The 19,404-nt window shown below is 45.1% G+C and overlaps 1 protein-coding gene across 2 annotated transcripts in view; it reads left to right on the top strand.

Moving 5' to 3' along the window:
* The first annotated feature begins 2,393 nt into the window (after positions 1-2,393).
* The window catches only part of LOC132825459 (voltage-dependent calcium channel gamma-3 subunit-like), a 33,116-nt gene continuing 16,105 nt past the window's right edge, over positions 2,394-19,404 (top strand). Inside the window, exon 1 of one of the 2 annotated variants that reach the window (XM_060840756.1) lies at positions 2,394-2,604. In XM_060840756.1, coding sequence (XP_060696739.1) covers positions 2,394-2,604 — 211 coding nt within the window. Of the gene's footprint in view, positions 2,609-19,404 lie in introns of both variants that reach the window. The other variant, XM_060840755.1, reaches the window with a different exon arrangement.

The raw sequence follows: 19,404 nt of genomic DNA, 5'->3' as shown, positions 1-19,404 counted from the left end.
GGGGAATGGAGTGACCAGGGGTTGGAGTGACCAGGGACTGGAATGACCAGGGGTCGGAGTGACCAGGGGTCGCAGTGACCAGGGACTGGAATGACCAGGGGTCGGAGTGACCAGGGGTCGCAGTGACCAGGGACTGGACTGACCAGGGGCTGGTGTGACCAGGGGTCAGAGTGACCAGGGACTGGAGTGACCAGGGACTGGAGTGACCAGGGGTCAGAGTGACCAGGGACTGGAGTGACCAGGGACTGATGTGACCAGGGGTCAGAGTGACCAAGGGTTGGAGTGACCAGGAGTTGAAATGACCAGTGGTCAGAGTGACCAGGGCCTGGAATGACCAGTGGTCGGAGTGACCAGGGGTCAGAATGACCAGGGACTGGAGTGATCAGGGACTGGACTGACCAGGGGTCAGAGTGACCAGGGACTGGAGTGACCAGGGACTGGTGTGACCAGGGGTCAGAGTGACCAGGGACTGGAGTGACCAGGGACTGGTGTGACCAGGGGTCAGAGTGACCAGGGGTTGGAGTGACCAGGAGTTGGAATGACCAGTGGTCAGAGTGACCAGGAACTGGAGTGACCAGTGGTTGGAGTGACCAGGGGCTGGTGTGACCAGGGACTGGAGTGACCAGGGGTTGGAGTGACCAGCTGTTGGAATGAACAGGGGTTGGAATGACCAGGGTTCGGAGTGACCAGGGGCTGGTGTGACCAGGGACTGAAGTGACCAGGAGTTGGTGTGTCAAGGGACTGGAGTGACCAGGGGCTGGAGTGACCAGGGACTGGACTGACCAGGGACTGGACTAACCAGGAGTTGGTGTGTCAAGGGACTGGAGTGACCAGGGGCCGGAGTGACCAGGGACTGGAGTGACCAGGGACTGGAATGACCAGGGGTTGGAGTGACCAGGGACTGGAGTGACCAGGGACTGGAATGACCAGGGACTGGAGTGACCAGGGACTGGAGTGACCAGGGATTGGAGTGATCTGGGACTGGAGTGACCCGGGACTGGAGTGACCCGGGGTTGGAGTGACCCGGGGTTGGAGTGACCAGGGACTGGAGTGACCAGGGGTTGGACTGACCAGGGATTGGAATGACCAAGGGTCAGAGTGACCAGGGACTGAAATGACCAGGGACTGGAGTGACCAGTGGTCAGAGTGACCAGGGGCTGGTGTGACCAGAGACTGGACTGACCAGGGGTTGGAGTGACCAGGGGTTGGAATGACCAGGGTTTGGAGTGACCAGGGGCTGGTATGACCAGAGGTCAGAGTGACCAGGAGTCTGAGTGACCAGGAATCGAAGTGCTGCAAATGTGTTGCTGGTCAAAGCACAGCAGGCCAGGCAGCATCTCAGGAATAGAGAATTCGACGTTTCGAGCATAAGCCCTTCATCAGGAAGGGCTTATGCTCGAAACGTCGAATTCTCTATTCCTGAGATGCTGCCTGGCCTGCTGTGCTTTGACCAGCAACACATTTGCAGCTGTGATCTCCAGCATCTGCAGACCTCATTTTTTACTCGAAGATTTTACAGGAATCGAAGTGACCAGGGTTTGGAGTGACCATGGTCGGTGTGACCAGGATTCAGAGTGACCAGAGGCTGGAGTGACCAAGGGTCGAAGTCACCAGTGACTGGAGTGACCAGGGGACTGGAATGACCAGGATTGGGAGTGACCAGGGACTGGAGTGACCAGGGGTTGAAGTGACCAGGGGTTGGAATGACCAGGGGACTGGAGTGACCAGGGGTCGGAGTGACCAGGGGAATGGAGTGACCAGGGGTTGGAGTGACCAGGGACTGGAATGACCAGGGGTCGGAGTGACCAGGGGTCGCAGTGACCAGGGACTGGAATGACCAGGGGTCGGAGTGACCAGGGGTCGCAGTGACCAGGGACTGGACTGACCAGGGGCTGGTGTGACCAGGGACTGGAGTGACCAGGGACTGGAGTGACCAGGGACTGGAGTGAGGGTAGCGTGCCCCCAGGGCGTAGGAGGGGGAGAGGGAATGATGGATGAAGGGAGGGCGGGGGCAGAGCCACATGTGGTGGGGGCGGCAGTGACGAGAGGAGGCTGACAGCTCCCTCCCTCCCTCCCTGCCTCCCTGCCTGCCTGTCTGTGTGTGTGTGTGTGTGTGTACGGAGCCGGCAGCAGCAGCAGCAGCTCGGGCTGCCCCGGGGAGCGAGCTGCCTCCTTCCTGCGGCGAGCCGGAGCCTGCAGGGCGGACTCAGGCGATGCTGCCGAGCCGGAGTTGGGAGGCGGAGGGCCGGGAGATGGAGTGAGATCTCTGGGCTTCGGGGGGGGGGTGGGGGGTGGGGGGGGGGGCGGGGGGGGGGGGGGTGGGTGGGGGGTGGGTTGGGGGGCGGGGGGAGGGGGGGTGTATGTGTGTGTGGAGGTGGGTGGGTGACATGATGATGGGGCTCTGTGACCGCGGTATGCAGATGCTGCTCACCACGGTCGGAGCGTTCGCCGCCTTCAGCCTGATGACCATTGCGGTGGGCACCGATTACTGGCTGTACTCCCGGGGAGTGTGCAGGACCAAGACCAACACCGGCAACGACACCGAGAGAAAAAACGAGGAAGTGATGACCCACTCCGGACTTTGGAGGACTTGTTGTCTAGAAGGTACCTGCTCTGTCATGTCCCAACTCTCATGTACCTCCTCGCCCCCTTCATCCCACGGTATCCCCTCTCCCTGTTCACCCCCCTGCCTCATTCCCAACGCTTGGACCCAGCTCTCTGTCCCACCGGCCCTGAGCCTCAATCTCCCACCTCCTCACCCCCACCCCGGCTCCATCCATCCAGCCGGGAGGGAATCACGTCTCCGGTCCGGGGACAGTACCCACGGCGACTGGCCGAACGTCCGTCTCTTTGCCTCCCCTGAGCCCACGCCAAAGCCAAACAGAGCGGGCAGACAGGGAGCAGGGAGAGACAAGACAGAGATCGTGAATGAAATAGTGGCAGACAGAGAAGAGAGGGGAGAGACATGCAGCCAGGCTCCTATCCCAGACACGGCTAATGCTGCCGTCGAAGGTTATTTTTTTTCTCTCAATTTAATGGTAGGATCATAACTTCCGAATGTAGCAGTTTTCAGAACCGGAATCGAAGCTAAATGCGGATCCGCGATGAGATGGCGAGCGCTGTATGAACAGCCCGTGAGCAATAGCCCCGGAAACCGGTGGGCTATTTACCTGGTCAGGGAGAGATTGACAGAGTGGAACGATTTAGTCTGTGAGAACGCCAGCGCCTGCAGCTCAATCCTGTGCAGCCCTGTTGCCTACAGTATATAAGCACAGCTCACAAACCCCAGCCCCTGGGATCCCCGCTCCAGCAGCAGCAGCAGCAGCAGCAGTCTGTTATTGTAGCAAACTCAGAGGGGCCCTATCTGCACAGTGCGCCATGAATGATGGAGGGACAGTGTGGGTTACCCTGGCTCTACCTGAGGAACCAGTTACTCTGGTTACCTTGGTAATGTCAGTTACTTTGGCTCTACCTGAGGAACCAGTTATTCTGGTTACCCTGGTAGTGTCAGTTACTCTGGTTACCCTGGCTCTACCTGAGGAACTAGTTGCTCTGGTTACCCTGGTAATGTCAGTTACTCTGGTTACCCTGGTAATATCAGTTCCTCTGGTTACCCTGGCTGTACCCCAAGTACCAGCTGCTCTGGTTACCCTGGTAATGCTTGTTACTTGGTTTCCCAGGTTACCACCTGTGGTGCTTGTTGCCCTGGTTACTGTGGCTGTTGTCCCGATTAAATTGGTCAATCAGTATTAGTGGTCCTGGAATCTCCTGTTCATTGCAGCTGTATCATCTTTCTGCCTTTTTTCAGCAAACCAAAACATGCAAGGCACAGGAGATTTGCTCACTGTTAAAGGTCAGGATGCAGCAGACAGAAGGAAACAGGCTCAGTGGTTTAATATGATTATAGAGGGAGTAAACAATAAAGGAGGGAATGACTAGTCTGCCTTTAGAGAGGTTACATTTAAAAGGGCTCTCACCTTTTAAGAAAAAAGGCATTATTTTCAGACCATTCTGTGGTGCAGCAAGCCATCTTACAATGTATCACCATCACATAAAGGGGCAGTGAAAAACAGGGTGGAACAATTCTTCTCCCTGTTTAGAAATACATGATTTTTAAAAAAAAAACTTCATAGAAAAAGTGATCTTCAGTAAATAAGGTAATGTAATCTGCTTATCTCCTTAAATTTACACCACTTCAAAGCACTTGATGCAGGAAACACAGGAGTCAATTTGCAAACAGCAAACTTCCCCAAATATCAACAAGATAAACCCAGTTAATCTGTTTAATCTGAGGATGATAGAAAACAGCACAAACAGTGACCATTCTGTTATTTCCTAATCCTTCTACTTTTCATTTCATACCACCTGTGATCCAAAGCACAACATCAATTTCCACATCTAAACTGAGGAGTAGCACTAGGTCTCCTTCAGTGCTACTTCTCTCAGCCATCCACTGTCTTGATATAGTGAGGCAGTTTGTCTGACTTCCTATTGGAAGAGGAGAAATTTCCTCCAACTAAATATTGGGAAGACTGAACACATTCTCTTTTGTCTCCACACCCTCCTTTTCCTACTCCCATTTCCTGAGGGAGGAAATGCGCAACTGTTTGCAATGTTGATGTAATAATTTTACCAGAAATTTGACCACATGTTCATTACTTTAACTTTCCTGTGCTCTGCCCTTGCATCAACCCATCTGTTTATGAAACATTACATTTACATTTGTGTCTTTGTTACACCTATTTTTAACTATTCCAAACTAATTCATGTAATTCTGGATTCTTGAGCCACTGTGACTTCCATGCTCACCATCCTACATGGGCTTTTGCTTCAGTGATGCCTCAATATTAAAATTCTCATCCCTCGTTTTAAACCCTCTCCACAACCTTAGCCATCATTAGCTCTATTATCTCCTCCAGCCCTAAAACCTTCCGGAGATACCTGTGCTCTAAATTCTGGATTCTTGAGCCAATTCTCCAATTTTAATTGCTCTAGCACTTTGCTTTCAGCTGCCAATATACTAATCTCTGGACTTCTTCCCCAATAAATCCTTGCCTTTCTGCTTTCAGATGCTCCTTACAATCTCAGTGTCAAATTTTGTTTGATAGTGCACCTGTGGACATCTTCCTATGTTAAGGATCTTGTTTCTAGGTTTATGACAGCACTTTTGAACAACAATCTCGTTGGTCCCACTTTGTGCTTTCTTTTCATATCCCTGCAAATTGTTTTCTAGCAAGCATTTAACAAGCTGAGACAAAATCTCGATAGTAAGTGATGGAGAAACTTTGCAGGTCTGACAGCATTTGTGGAGAGAGAAACAGACTTAAATGTTGTAGGACTTTTCTTCCTTATTTTTAAGAAGGTCGTGGGATTCAAAACATTAGCTTTGTTTCTCTGATGCCAAATTTGCTGAGTTTCTCCAGCATTTTGATTTTATTTCAGACCTCCAGCATCCACAGTATTTTGCTTTTATTTAAGATGAAATCTATCAGGCAGTGCATTCTAAATTTTAATTGCTCATTGAATAAAGTGTTTTCCCTCATATTGCTTCTGATTCATTTGTGAATCAGTTTAAATCAGTCGTCGTCATAGAATCATAAGAGTTCTATAGCACAGAAAAAAGCCCTTTGGCCCATTAACTGCACCACCTAACTATTCTAATTCCATTTTCCGCTCTCCTCTGGTTTTCAACACTTCAGGAAAGCGCATCAGAAGTTAGGTTCTAAACTAGAAAGGGGAATATTGGGGATAATAATCTCTGGATTATTATCTCTGGTCAGAATCACATGAGAATTGGCACTGAAACGGAGAGATCAAGAGAATTAATGTGATTCAAGGCTGATGAGAAAAAGAGGGGTCTCTGTTCTTTGTCACCAGTTCTGGAATAGGAAGTGAAAGTTTCGGCTCTGCTTGAACTGGGACAGGTACAGAAAGAGGAGAAGGGTAAACTAGAGGCCATCAAGGTATATAGTAACCCAAAGAGTGGATAGAATGTGGAACTCACTACCATAGGACTGGCTGAATCGAGTTACTTAAATGTACTTATGGAGAAATTATATAAGTGAATGAGGGAGAAGGAAATGAAGGGTTATGATGATACATTTAAATTTGAAAACACATGGGGGGGGGGGGGGTGGCTCAAGTGGAGCATAAATGAAATCAACTAGTCAGACTAATTCTGCCCCATGTACCCATCTCATTCTTTTGAACATAATTTCATTTTATTCGTGCTCTCTTCAAGGTTTTAAACATTTACTAAATTCCTCCTTAGCCTTCTCCATTCTGCCCCTCCAGTCTGTCCATGTAAATATAATCCCTAACCCCTGGATTTATTCCAGTAAACACTCTCTGTAAAGCCTTCACATCCTTCCTGAAGTGTGGTGGCCAGAATCGGATAAAATAGTCCAGATGGGGGCTGCACTAGTGATTTCCATGGGTTGAGCATGATTTCCTCGGTTTTGTTTTGGTTAAGGAATAAATATTAGCCCAGGGAAAATTCCCTTGCTTTTCTTTGGTTGGGAGAAATTTTGGGTATGACATGAGTTAACATGGATTAATTCGACATCAATCTCAAACTGGAATTAGAATGAAGTAGTGAATTTTAGTTTGCTAAGTAAGCAATAATCATTGAAATCATTTAATATTCATTTTTCATTTATTCTTCTTCAAGAAAAGTGCTCAGGTTAAAAAGAAAAATAATCTCACCCACGCAGGCTAAGGATTCTGATATAGCAGAGAGACAGAATTTTGTGAAATGTGACATGGTTGAACTAGTACTGACCCCGAGGCCTTGTTTGGAGCTGGAATGTGAGGATACCCTATACCACACCAAGACAAACACTTTAATAGATTTCAGTCAAGATGGGAATGAATCACAGATTTCAGAAAGCAGGTGAGATGGGATATGAGAAGGTAGGGAGCGGTGAGACTGTGGAACAGGCACCCTGCCACTTTCAGAATGTGTGAAAACATAAGTTCCATGTCTTGAACAGATCATTTTGGAATTTGAATAATATACTGTCAACTTGACTTACAATGCATAAATTTTTGATGAATTCTCATTGAGTTAGAATACCAATTTGATATCCTCTCTGGATGTCCTCCACAATGCCATTAGGGAGGGTATTCCAGGGTTTTGACCCAGCAACAGTGAAGGTAGAGTGATATTTTCCAAGTCAGGATGGTAAGTGGCTTAGGGGGAAACTTGCAGGGTCTGCATGTATCTGCTGTCTTTGTCCTTCTAGGTGGAAGGGGTCATTGGTTTGGAAGGTGCTGTCGAAAGATCTTTGGTGAACTTCTACAGTGCATTAGGTAGATATTACGCACTGCTGCTACTGAGTATCAGTGGTGGAGGGAGCGGATGCTTGTGGCTGTACTGCCAGTCAAGTGGGCTACTTTGTCTTGGATGGTGTCAAGCTTAGAGTCATTGAATAATAGAGATGTACAGCATGGAAACAAACCCTTTGGTCCAATTCATCCATGCTGACCAGATATCCCAACCGCACCTGGCCCATATCCCTTCAAACCCTTCCTATTCATATACCCATCCAGATGTCTTTTAAATGTTGCAATTGTACTAGCCTCCACCACTTCCTCTCGCAGTTCATTCCATACATATACCACCCTCTGTGTGTGTGAAAAAGTTGCCCCTTTGGTCTCTTTTATATCTTTTCCCTTTCACCCTAAACCAAAGCCCTCTAGTTCTGGATTTCCCCACCCGAGGGAAAATACCTTGTCTATCCTATCCATGCCCCTCATAATTTTTGTAAACCTCTGTAAGATCTCCCTCAGCCTCCGACACTCCAGGGAAAACAGCCCCAGCCTGTTCAACCTCTCCCCATAGCTCAAATCCTCCAACCCTGGCAACATCCTTGTAAATCTTTTCTGAACCGTTTCAAGTTTTACAACATCTTTTCGATAGGAAGGAGACCAGAACTGCACGCAATATTCCAACAATGGCCTAACCAATGTCCTGTACAGCTGCAACATGACCTCCCAACTCCTGTATTCAATACTCTGACCAATAAAGAAAAGCATACCAAACGCCTTCTTCACTATCCTATCTACCTGCGAGTCCACTTTCAAGGAGCTATGAACCTGCACTCCAAGGTCTCTTTGTTCAGCAATATTCCCTAGGACCTTACCATTAAGTGTATAAATCCTGCTAAAATTTGCTTTCCCAAAATGCACATTTATCTAAATTAAACTTCATCTGCCACTTCTCAGCCCATTGGCCCATCTGATCAAGATTCCTTTGTAATCTGAGGTAACCTTCTTCACTGTCCACCACACCTCCAATTTTGGTGTCATCTGCAAACTTACTAGCTATACCTTTTATGCTCACATCCAACTCATTTATATAAATGATGAAAAGTAGTGGACCCAGCACTGATCCTTGTGGCACTCCACTGGTAACAGGCCTACAGTCTGAAAAACAACCCTCCACCATCACTCTCTGTCTTCTACCTTTGAACCATTTCTGTATCCAAATGGCTAGTTCTCCCTGTATTGCATAAGATCTAACCTTGCTAATCAGTTTCCCATGGGGTACTTTGTCAAATGCCTTACTGAAGTCCATATAGATCAAGTCCACCATTCTGCCCTCATCAATCGTCTTTGTCACTTCTTCAAAAAACTCAATCAAGTTTGTGAGACATGATTTCCCACACAAAAAGTCATGTTGACTATCCTTAATCAATCCTTGCCTTTCCAAATATATGTACATCCTGTCCCTCAGGATTCCCTCCAACAACTTGCCCATCACTGATGTCAGGCTCACTGGTCTATAGTTCCCTGGCTTGTCTTTACCACCCTTCTTAAATAGTGGTACCACATTAGCCAACCTCCATTCTTCCGGCACCTCGCCTGTGACTATCGATGATACCAATAGCTCAATAAGAGGCCCAGCAATCGCTTTCCGAGCTTTCCACAGAGTTCTAGGGTACACCTGATCAGGTCCTGGGGATTTATCCACTTTAATGCGTTTCAAGACATCCAGCACTTCCACCTCTGTAATCTGGACATTTTGCAAGATGTCACCATCTATTTCCCTACATTCTATATCTTCCATATCCTTTTCCACAGTAAATACTGATGCAAAATACTTGTTTAGTATCTCGCCCATCTCCTGCGGCTCCACACAAAGGCTGATCTTTGAGGGGCCCTATTCACTCCCTAGTTACCCTTCTGTCCTTAATGTATTTGTAAAAACCCTTTGGATTCTCCTTAACTCTATTTGCCAAAGCTATCTCATGTCTTCTTTTTTCCCTCCTGATTTCCCTCTTAAGTATACTCCTACTGCCTTTATACTCTTCTAAGGATTCACTCGATCTATCCTGTCTATACCTGACGTATGCTTCCTTCTTTATCTTAACCAAAACCTCAATTTCTTTAGTCATCCAGCATTCCTTATACCTATCAGCCTTTCCTTTCACCCTGACAGGAATATACTTTCTCTGGATTCTCGTTATCTTATTTCTGAAAGCTTCCCATTTTCCAGCCTTTACGTGCGAACATCTACCCCCAATCAGCTTTTGAAAGTTCTTGCCTAATATCACCAAAATTGGCCTTCCTCCAATTTAGAACTTCAACGTTTAGATCTGGTCTGTCCTTTTCCATCACTATTTTAAAATGAATAGAATTATGGTCGCTGGCCCCAAAGTGCTCACCCACTGACACCTCAGTCACCTGCCCTGCCTTATTTCCCAAGAGTAGGTCAAATTTTGCACCTTCTCTAGTAGGCACATCCACACATTGAATCAGAAAATTTTCTTACACACTGAACAAATTCCTCTCCATTTGAACCCTTAACAGTGTGACAGTCCCAGTCTATGTTTGGAAGGTTAAAATCCCCTACCATAACCACCCTATTATTCTTACAGATAGCTGAGATCTCCTTACAAATTTATTTCTCAATTTCCCTCTGACTAGTATGGGGGTCTATAATACAATCCCAATAAGGTGATCATCCCTTTCTTATTTCTCAGTTCCACCCAAATAACTTTCCCGGATGTATTTCCGGGAATATCCTCCCTCAGTACAGCTGTAATGAGTGTTGTTGGAGCTGCACCCATTCAGGCAAGTGGGGAGTATTCCCTCACACTCCTGACTTGTGCCTTGTCTGTGGACAGGCTTTGGAGGGTCAGGAAGTCACTGCAGTATTCCTAGTCTCTGACCTGCTTTTCTGGCCACTGTTTATGTGGCAGGTCCAGTTGAGTTTCTGGTCAGTGGTAACTCCCAGGATGTTACAATGGGGGAGTCAGTGATGGTAACACCATTAAATGTCAGGGGATAGTGGATTGTCTCTTATTGGAGACAGTCTTTGCCTGGCATTTATGTGGCATGAACATTCCTTGCCATTTGTCAGCCCAAGCTTGGATACTGTCCAGATCTTGTTGCATTTGAACACGGACTGCTTCTGTATCTGAGGTGTCATGAATGGCGCTGAACCCTGTGCAATCATCGGCAAACATCTCCACTTCTGACCTTATGGTGGAGGGAAGGTCATTGATGACGCAGTTGAAGATGTTTGCACTGAGGACACTACCCTGAGGAACTCCTGCAGAAATGTTCTGGAGCTGAGATAACTGACCCTCCACAACCAGAACCATCTTTTGTGTCAAGTATGACACGAACCAGCCAAGTGTTTGCCCCCGATCCTCATTGATTCTGGTTTTGCTAGGGATCCTTGATGCCACACTTAGTCAAATGCAGCTTTGATGTTAAGGGCAGTCACTGTCACCTGACCGTTGCAATTCAATTCTTTTGTCCATGTTTGGACCAAGCCAGTAACGAGTTCCAGAACTGAGTGTCCCTGGTAGGACCCAGACTGGCATCACTGAGCAGGTTATTGCTGAGCAAGTCTGCTTGATAGCCTGTTGATAACACCTTCCATCACTTTACTGATGACCAAGAGTAGACTGATGGGGTGGTAATTGGCTGGGTTGGATTTGTTCTGCTCTTACTTGGACATACCCGGGCAATTTTATACATTGTTGGGTGGATGCCAGTGTTGTGACTGTTCTGGAACAGCTTGGCTAGGAGAGTGACAAGTTCTGGAGCACAGTCTTCAGTATGATTGTCAGGGCCTATAGCCTTTGTAGTTTCAAGTGCGTCCAGCCATTTCTTGATGTCATGTGGTGTGAATCAAATTGGCTAAGGACTGATATCTTTGATGCTGGCAACCACTGGAGGAGGCCGGGATGGGTCATCACTTCTGGCTGAAGCTTGTTTTGAATATTTTAGCTTTCTCTTTTGCAATGCTATGCCGGGGTATTCCGGTATTGAAGATAGAGATATTTGTAGAACCTTCTCCTCCAGTGGGTTGTTTAATTGTCCACCACCATTCATGACTCGATGTGGCTAGACTGCAGAGCTTAGATGTGATCAGTTGGTTGTCGGATCACATCGCTCTGTCTATCACTTGCTGTTTATGCTGTTTGGCACATAAGTCATTCTGTTTGGCAGCTTCACCAGCTGGACACTTTGTATGCCTGGTGTAGCTCCTGGCATGCCCTACTACACTCTCCGTTGAATCAGGGATGATCCCCTGGCTGGATGATAATGGTTGAGTAAGGGATATACCAGGACATGGGTTCACAGATTGAACTGGAGTACAGTTCTACTGTTCCACAGTGCTTCATGGATGCCGAAACTTGAGTTCTCAGATTTGTTTGCTGTCTGTCCCATTTAGCACACTGATAGTGCTTTTAGGCAGCCCTCTGAGAAGGCGACAGACCTGTTTGGATTGTTTATCTTTGCCAATATTTTCCCTGGTCCTTTTACTAATCCTACCACCACCTTTCTGAAAGCAACTGAGACTTTGATGAGACAGTGGAATGATCATTGAAAGGAGTTACACCACATTTGACAAATGGAACACCATGGTTCCCTTTTGAACCGGCTGCACATCTCAGAAATCCCAAGCATGTCATTTCAATGTGCAGCTCAAATTCAACCATAGCCAATAAAATTAATCACTACTTGTAAAGGTTTGATCTTTGCACTTTCAGCACGATTGCTGTGGGAATAAATAAAAAGCATAAGATAGTCTGCAAAGACTCTTTCTAAACAGCCTTTCACTTGAGGGAAGGATGCCCTGCCATGCTTCTGTGATCCCCATTCATGAGCTGCCCACAGAACCGAGGCAGGTAGATGCCATTCTGATGCAGATCAGCCTTGAGCTGATTTGTTTGATAAGACAGCAGTATAGAGGTATAAACTATAAAAGAGTTAGCTCTAATCCAAATTATTGATTAAACTACAGTAAGAATATTGGATACAGTTGAGTTTTTAGGGCAAAGAAGCAAATGTACTAATCCCAGCACTGAGAATCTTGATGATGAGGAGACATCAGAGAAAGTGGGGCTTTTCTCATCAGGCTCTGTATAGTAAGAGAAAATCTGACAGAGATGTTCCAGACTGTAATGATTTTTTTTTCCCTGTTAAACATATCAAAACCTCTTTCCACCAGTTTGTGAGATAATGACTTGGAAAAGTACATTTAGGCTCAACATTAAAATTGTTTGGAGTAATGTATTAGATTTGGAAAGGGTTCAGAGGAGGTTTACTGGGATGATATGGAGGGAAGGCCTTATGAGGAAAGGCTGAGGGACTTGAGGCTACTTTTGTTAGAGAGAAGAAGGTTGAGAGGTGATTTAATTGAGACATACAAGATAATCAGAGGGCTAGACAGGGTGGACAGTGAAAGCCTTTTTCTTCAGATGGAGATGGCTAGCATGAGGGGACATAGCTTTAAACTGAGGGGTGATAGATATAGACAGATGTCAGAGGCAGGTTCTTTACTCAGAGTGTAATAAAGGCATGGAATGCACTGCCTGCCAATGGTTATTGGATAAAGATATGAATGAAAATGGAACAGTGTAGGTTAGATGGACTTCAGATTGGTTTCACAGGTCGGTGCAACATCGTGGGCTGAAGGGCCTGTACTGTGCTATAATGTTCTATGTTCTAATAAGAGAATAATGTCAGTCCTGTTCTCTGACGAATCAGCTTTGCTTGTGATTTGTGTTCTACTTAATTGATAATCTTAAAATTAAAGCATTCCATTTATGATAAATGTTAGTATCAGAAAAATACTTTATTGATAAAAATACAGCAAAAGCCTTTGCTGCAGAAGTAAAATTATGTATTGTAAATATCAGCAAAACAAGAACTGAATCATCATCATTTGGAGATGCATCCCTGAGTCGTCTGGTGAGATACACTGTAATTACTCCCCTGTATCTCTTCCGATCTGTCTCTATTGATATCGTTCACGATAGATACCAATCTCTCTACTGGATGGCCCAATTCATTCTGTTTCAATCCATCAGCACTGACCCATCTGAAGTATTAGATGTGTGTTGTACACAGGGAAGGGTCAGCACCAGTTCAATTCAATGAGCAGTGTGTTCCTCAGTTGGCCTTGCCCTCTTTAAATAGCTAAGAGTATACATTCGTAACTGACTGACCCCAAGATATTTTGTTCCCATTTCAGTTTAACATTGAGAAATGCCTTGCCTATTCTTTTGATCCATAGTTTACAGCTTTCAAAATATAATGTGGGTGTCACCCAAAATCTAGTTTTGTTTACATTTATTCATAGAATGATGGTGGTGGTGAGCTGCCTTCTTGAACCACTGCAATCCTTGGGATTTCAGAACACACAGTGCTGTTGGGAAGGGAGTCCCAGAATTTTGTCTAGTAACATTGCCTAGCAGGTTTAGGGTGAGAGGGGAAAGATATAAAAGAGACCTACGGGGAAACCTTTTCACGCAGAGGGTGGTATGTGTATGGAATAAGCTGCCAGAGGACGTCATGGAGGCTGGTACAATTGCAACATTTAAAAGAATGGGTATATGAATAGGAAGGGTTCGGAGGGATGTGGGCCGGGTGCTAGCAGCTGGGACTAGATTGGGTTGGGATATCTGGTCAGCATGAACGGGTTGGACCGAAGGGTCTGTTTCCATGCTGTACATCTCTATGACTCTGTGACTCTATAACTGCTGTCATAGATGCTGTGTAGCTTGGAGGGGAACTTGCAAGTAGCATTCACATGCATCTGCTTCCCTTGCACTTCGAGGTGGGTAGAAAGATGTTGTTGAAGGAATGGTAGTGATTTATTGCAGTGCATCTTGTAGATGGTACACACTGCTGCCATTGTGCCTCGATAATGAAGGAACTACAAGTTGAAGGTGGTGGATGAGTTTCCATCAAGTGGGCTGCTTTGTTCAGGATGGTATCAAGCTTCTTGGATGTTGTTGTAAATGCACTCAGCCAGGCCAGTGGGGACTATTCCAACACATTCCTGACTTGTGCCTTGTAGGTGGTGGAGAGACATAGGGGAGATGAGTTACTCATTGCAGAATTCCTAGCCTCTTCCTGACACACTTAGTTGTCCCTTTTATTCCTTTGAAATTTGGTGCTCCACTTATCATGGACTTTGACCCTTCAGCTGGGTTTCAAATTAACCAGGAATCAGTGGACACAAGTTTATCACGCAAGGAAACAGGAAGCAGCTATGTTATCTTAAATACTGCAGATACTGGAAGGCTGTAATGAAAAGTTAAAATGCTTGAAATATCAACAGGCCAGACAACCTCTATGCAGAGAGTAACAGAGTTAGCATTTCAAGTCAATGACCTTTCATTAGAGCCATTTCTGATGAAAGGTCACTGACTGGAAAATTAACTTAGATTCTCTCTTAACAGACTCTGCTGGGCTGGCTGCATGTTACCAGTATTTGACATATTTATTTCTTATATTGTATCTATATCAGGTAGTTACTGCAAATCAGATACCATCACAAGTTGTTACAAAGACCCACAATGCAGGAGTCTCTGACTGTGCATCAGAAATCCTCAGATGATGTTGCTTGGACTCACATTACAGGATTCAGTGACTGTAAATAAAAGACCATGTGTTTAACTTATACAGGCAAGCTTTGTGGCTGAGTCACTTGGCTCAGTGTTGTCTAATGTCATAAAGCTGTAGCCTTGAGCCCCACTCCCCACATATGGAAAAATGTGTTAACTCACTGGTGGTTAACGTACTAAGGTAATGGGTTTGAGTGAGAGAGTTAAAGCACCAGAGAGATGTCTTTGATGGATTGTTCGGTCTTTCGTTATCCTTAACAGTTCTCAAGCTCTATACAGAAGAGAAATCTCAATTCAGGCATTTAAGAATATTGTAATTAATCTCTTTGTCAGCCCCTCACCAGCTCACCTCTGTTAGCACATGCTTCCTGTTAGCCTGATACTGGAAGATTACAACTGACTGAGCAGAGTCCTTTAGTTGTTGTTCCTTTGCGATCAATTGACCAGTCGGTGTATTGAAAGATCTGGAGCACTTCTTCATCTGCCGCCAGCGATAAAAACGAGAACTGTTATTGAATATTCCATCACAGTTGGCAAAAGGCATTACTTTAATGAAAGTCACAAAGTTAGTCAACTAAATTTGCCACTGAAATTGGTCGATTAATGTAATCATTATTGAACGCTTAATATTATTGTCAGCTGGTGAGTCACACACATTGGGTTGTGTGTGTGGCCTGAGGTTTTATTAAATGAATTGAGTCCCTCCCTATGATAATAAAAGCAGGTCATGAATCACTGACTGCCTAAGACCCAGACTCGCAAAAGACACAACAGCACGCAGTCATTCTTTCTGTGAGAATGCTTCTGTTTAAAAGAACAGATCCCAGCAGACTCTCTGATAAAGTCAAATCTGTCAGTCTTTCCCCCCTAAGATAAGAATTAAGAACGTATTAAATTCATTCATACCGATTTCTACATCGGTTTGGTCCACAAAACAGCTTTTTTATTTTGATCGGACTCTCAGGCTGATACGAGCGAAAGGTTAGGAGGGGAAACAAGGAGAGTGAGTTTTATTCCATTTTGAGAAGAATTGGGAAGGTCAGTATATATTACTCATCACTCCTTGCCCTGAGTTGATGGCTTGCTGGATTGTTCCAGAGGGCAGTCAGGAGTCAATCACATTTGTGTAGGAATGGAGTCACATAAAGGGTTGGATTGGGTAACGTTTCGATCGGGAATTAATGATCAGAAGGTGCCAAATGTGGGTTTGCTAGGCAATTGGCTGAGGAGACAGGAACATCTGTGTAAACTGCTGATCAGCTCCATCAATTACCTGAGAATATAAAGATTGCTAAAGATCTTTCGCAAACAGAGTTCCAAAAAATCCCAAAGCCTTTTATTCATATAGAAGGAGCAAGAGGGTAACTGGAGAAAGGGTTGGCCCACTCAAGGAGGAAAGTTATGCATGGAGTCAGAGAAAATGGTGAGATTCTTAATGGAGTACTTTGCATTTGGGAGGGACATGACGGATGTTGCGGTTAGGGATAGATGTTTGATTACTCTAGATCAAGGTGGCATAAGGAGGGAGGAAGTGTTGGGTATTCTAAAAGGCATTAAGTTAGACAAGTCCCCAGGTCCAGATGAGCTCTATCCCAGGTTACTGAGGGAAGTGAGATAGGAAATAGCTGGGGCCTTAACAGATATCTTTGCAGCATCACTGAACATGGGTGAGGTCCTGGAGGACTAGAGAATTGCTAACATTTTCGCCTTGTTTAAGAAGGGTAGCAGGGATAATCCAGGTAATTATAGACCGGTGAGCCTGTCCTCAGTGGTAGGGAAGCTGGAGAAGATATTGAGGGATAGGATCTATTTACATTTGGAAGAAAATGGGCTTATCAGTGATAGGCAGCATGGTTTTGTGCAGGGAAGGTCATGTCTTACTGGGATTCTGGGTAAGCCAAGATGGAGGACGGGAAAAAATTCTGGCTGTAAGAGCTGCTCCTTTTTTTGAGGTATTTTAGATGTTGGAGGTGATTTCCTCAAATTCCAGGAGCAGCAATTACTGTTTTATATGCTGTTGCATTGTTTTGGAACTTTGGAAAAAAAGGTCAAAGCAACAGCAGTTTAAAAGGGAGAAGAGCAGACAAAGGAAGCACATGGTGAGGACAGTGCAGGAGAGAGAGAGAGAGAGAGAGAAAACCTGCACAGTTACTGCCTTTGCTGTTTTTTAATTCGTGTATCGCTGGACATCGGAGTCCATCTGGGAAAATTAACAAACAGTGAAATTCACAACTAATCTTGGAGGAACTGCTGGGCAAAGTTCACAGCACAGAATCAGATAAGTTAATTGTTGTTTTAAGTCTGTCCAAGGAAAATGGCTGCAGTAGTGAGTATAGTGGATTCTTTCTTGATTATATGTTTTTGGAGATAAGTCTCTTAATTAAACTTAAAATATAAGCCATAGCTATTAATTTAACCTGGGGCAGTGTTTGTAGAGGAATAAGACAGTGTTATTTTCTGGGTCTGTAGATTGTGAAGGAGCAAAAATGGCCTTTGCAGTGATATGTACTTCTTGTCAGATGTGGGAGTTTAAAGAGAGTTTAAGGGTTACTGTGGATTATATCTGCCATAAATGCTGTTGGATGCGAATCTTATCAGATTGAGTGGATCGGTTTGAGAGACAGATAGAAGCGACGAGGAATTTGCAACAGCAACAGTATGTGATAGATGGCATTTATAGGAAGGGGGGAAAGTCTCAGATACAGTCACATAGATGAGTTAACTCCAGGAAGGGTAAGAGAGGTAGGCAGCTAGTGCAGGAATCTTTTGTGGATATACCCATTTCAAACAGGTATGCTGTTTTGGAAAATGTAGGGGGTGATGGATTCTCAGGAGAACATAGCATGAATATCAAGTTTCTGGTATTGAGACTGGCTCTAAGGGGTACATCGGCTTCCAAGAGATGAATTGTATTCTGGGATTCTGTAGTCCGTGGTACAGACAGACGTTTCTGTGGCCAGCAGAGAAAAAGCAGAATGGTGTGCTGTTTCCCTGGTGCCAGGATCAAGGATGTCTCAGAGAGGGTGCAGAATGTTCTCACGGGGAGAGGGGCCAGCAGGAGGTCATTGTCCACATTGGAACCAACGACTTTGGAAGGGGAAAGGTTGAGATTCTGAAGGGAGATAACAGAGAGTTAGGCAGAAATTTAAAAAGGAGGTCCTCAAGGGTAGTAATATCTGGATTACTCCCAGTGCTATGAGCTAGTGAGGGCAGGAATAGGAGGATAGAGCAGATGAATGCATGGCTGAGGAGCTAGTGTATGGGAGAAGGATTCATATTTTTGGATCATTGGAATCTCTTTTGGGATATAAGTGACCTGTACAAGAAGGACGGATTGCACCTAAATTGGAAGGGGACTAACATACTGGTAGGGAGATTTGCTTGAACTACTTGGGAGGATTTAAACTAGTAAGGTGGGGGTGTGGGACCCAGAGAGATAGTGAGGAAAGAGATCGATCTGAGACGGATACAGCTGAGAACAGAAGTGAGTCAAACAGTCAAGGCAGGCAGGGACAAGGTAGAACTAATAAATTAAAATGCATTTATTTCAATGCAAGGGGCCTAACAGGGAAGGCAGATGAACTCAGGGCATGGTTAGGAACATGGGTCTGGGATATCATAGCAATTACAGAAATGTGGCTCAGGGATGGACAGGACTGACAGCTTAATGTTCCAGGATACAAATGCTACAGGAAGGATAGAAAGGGAGGCAAGAGAGGAGGGGGAGTGGCATTTTTGGTAAGGGATAGCATTACAGCTGTGCTGAGGGAGGATATTCCTGGAAATACACCCAAGGAAGTCATTTGGGTGGAACTGAGAAATAAGAAAGGGATGATCACCTTATTGGGATTGTATTATAGACCCCCAATAGTCAGAGGGAAATTGAGAAACAAACTTGAAAGGAGATCTCAGCTATCTGTAAGAGTAATAGGGTGGTTATAGTAAGGGATTTTAACTTTCCAAACATTGATTGGGACTGCCATAGTGTTAAAGGTTTAGATTAAGAGGAATTTCTTAAATGTGTACAAGACAATTTTCTGATTCAGTATGTGGATGTACCTACTACAAAAGGTGCAAAAGGTGACCTATCTTGGGAAATAAGGCAGGGCAGGTGACTGAGGTGTCAGTGGGGAAGCACTTTGGAACGAGCGACCATAATTCTATTAGATTTAAAATAGTGATGGAAAAGGATAGTCCAGATCTAAAAGTTGAAGTTCTAAATTGGAGAAAGGCCAATTTTGATGGGATTAGGCAAGAACTTTCGAAAGTTGATTAGAGGCAGATGTTTGCAGATAAAGGGACGGCTGGAAAATGGGAAGCCTTCAGGAATGAGATAACAAGAATCCAGAGAAAGTATATTCCTGTCAGGGTGAAAGGGAAGGCTGGTAAGTAGAGGGAATGCTGGATGACTAAAGAAATTGAGAGTTTGGTTAAGAAAAAGAAGGAAGCATATGTCAGGTACAGACAGGATAGATCTAGTGAATCCTTAGAAGAGTACAAAGAAAGTAGGAGTATACTTAAGAGGGAA

The sequence above is a fragment of the Hemiscyllium ocellatum genome, chromosome 20, assembly GCF_020745735.1.
Source record: "Hemiscyllium ocellatum isolate sHemOce1 chromosome 20, sHemOce1.pat.X.cur, whole genome shotgun sequence".
NCBI lineage: Eukaryota > Metazoa > Chordata > Chondrichthyes > Orectolobiformes > Hemiscylliidae > Hemiscyllium > Hemiscyllium ocellatum.
This window is presented reverse-complemented; position numbering and strand designations above follow the sequence as displayed.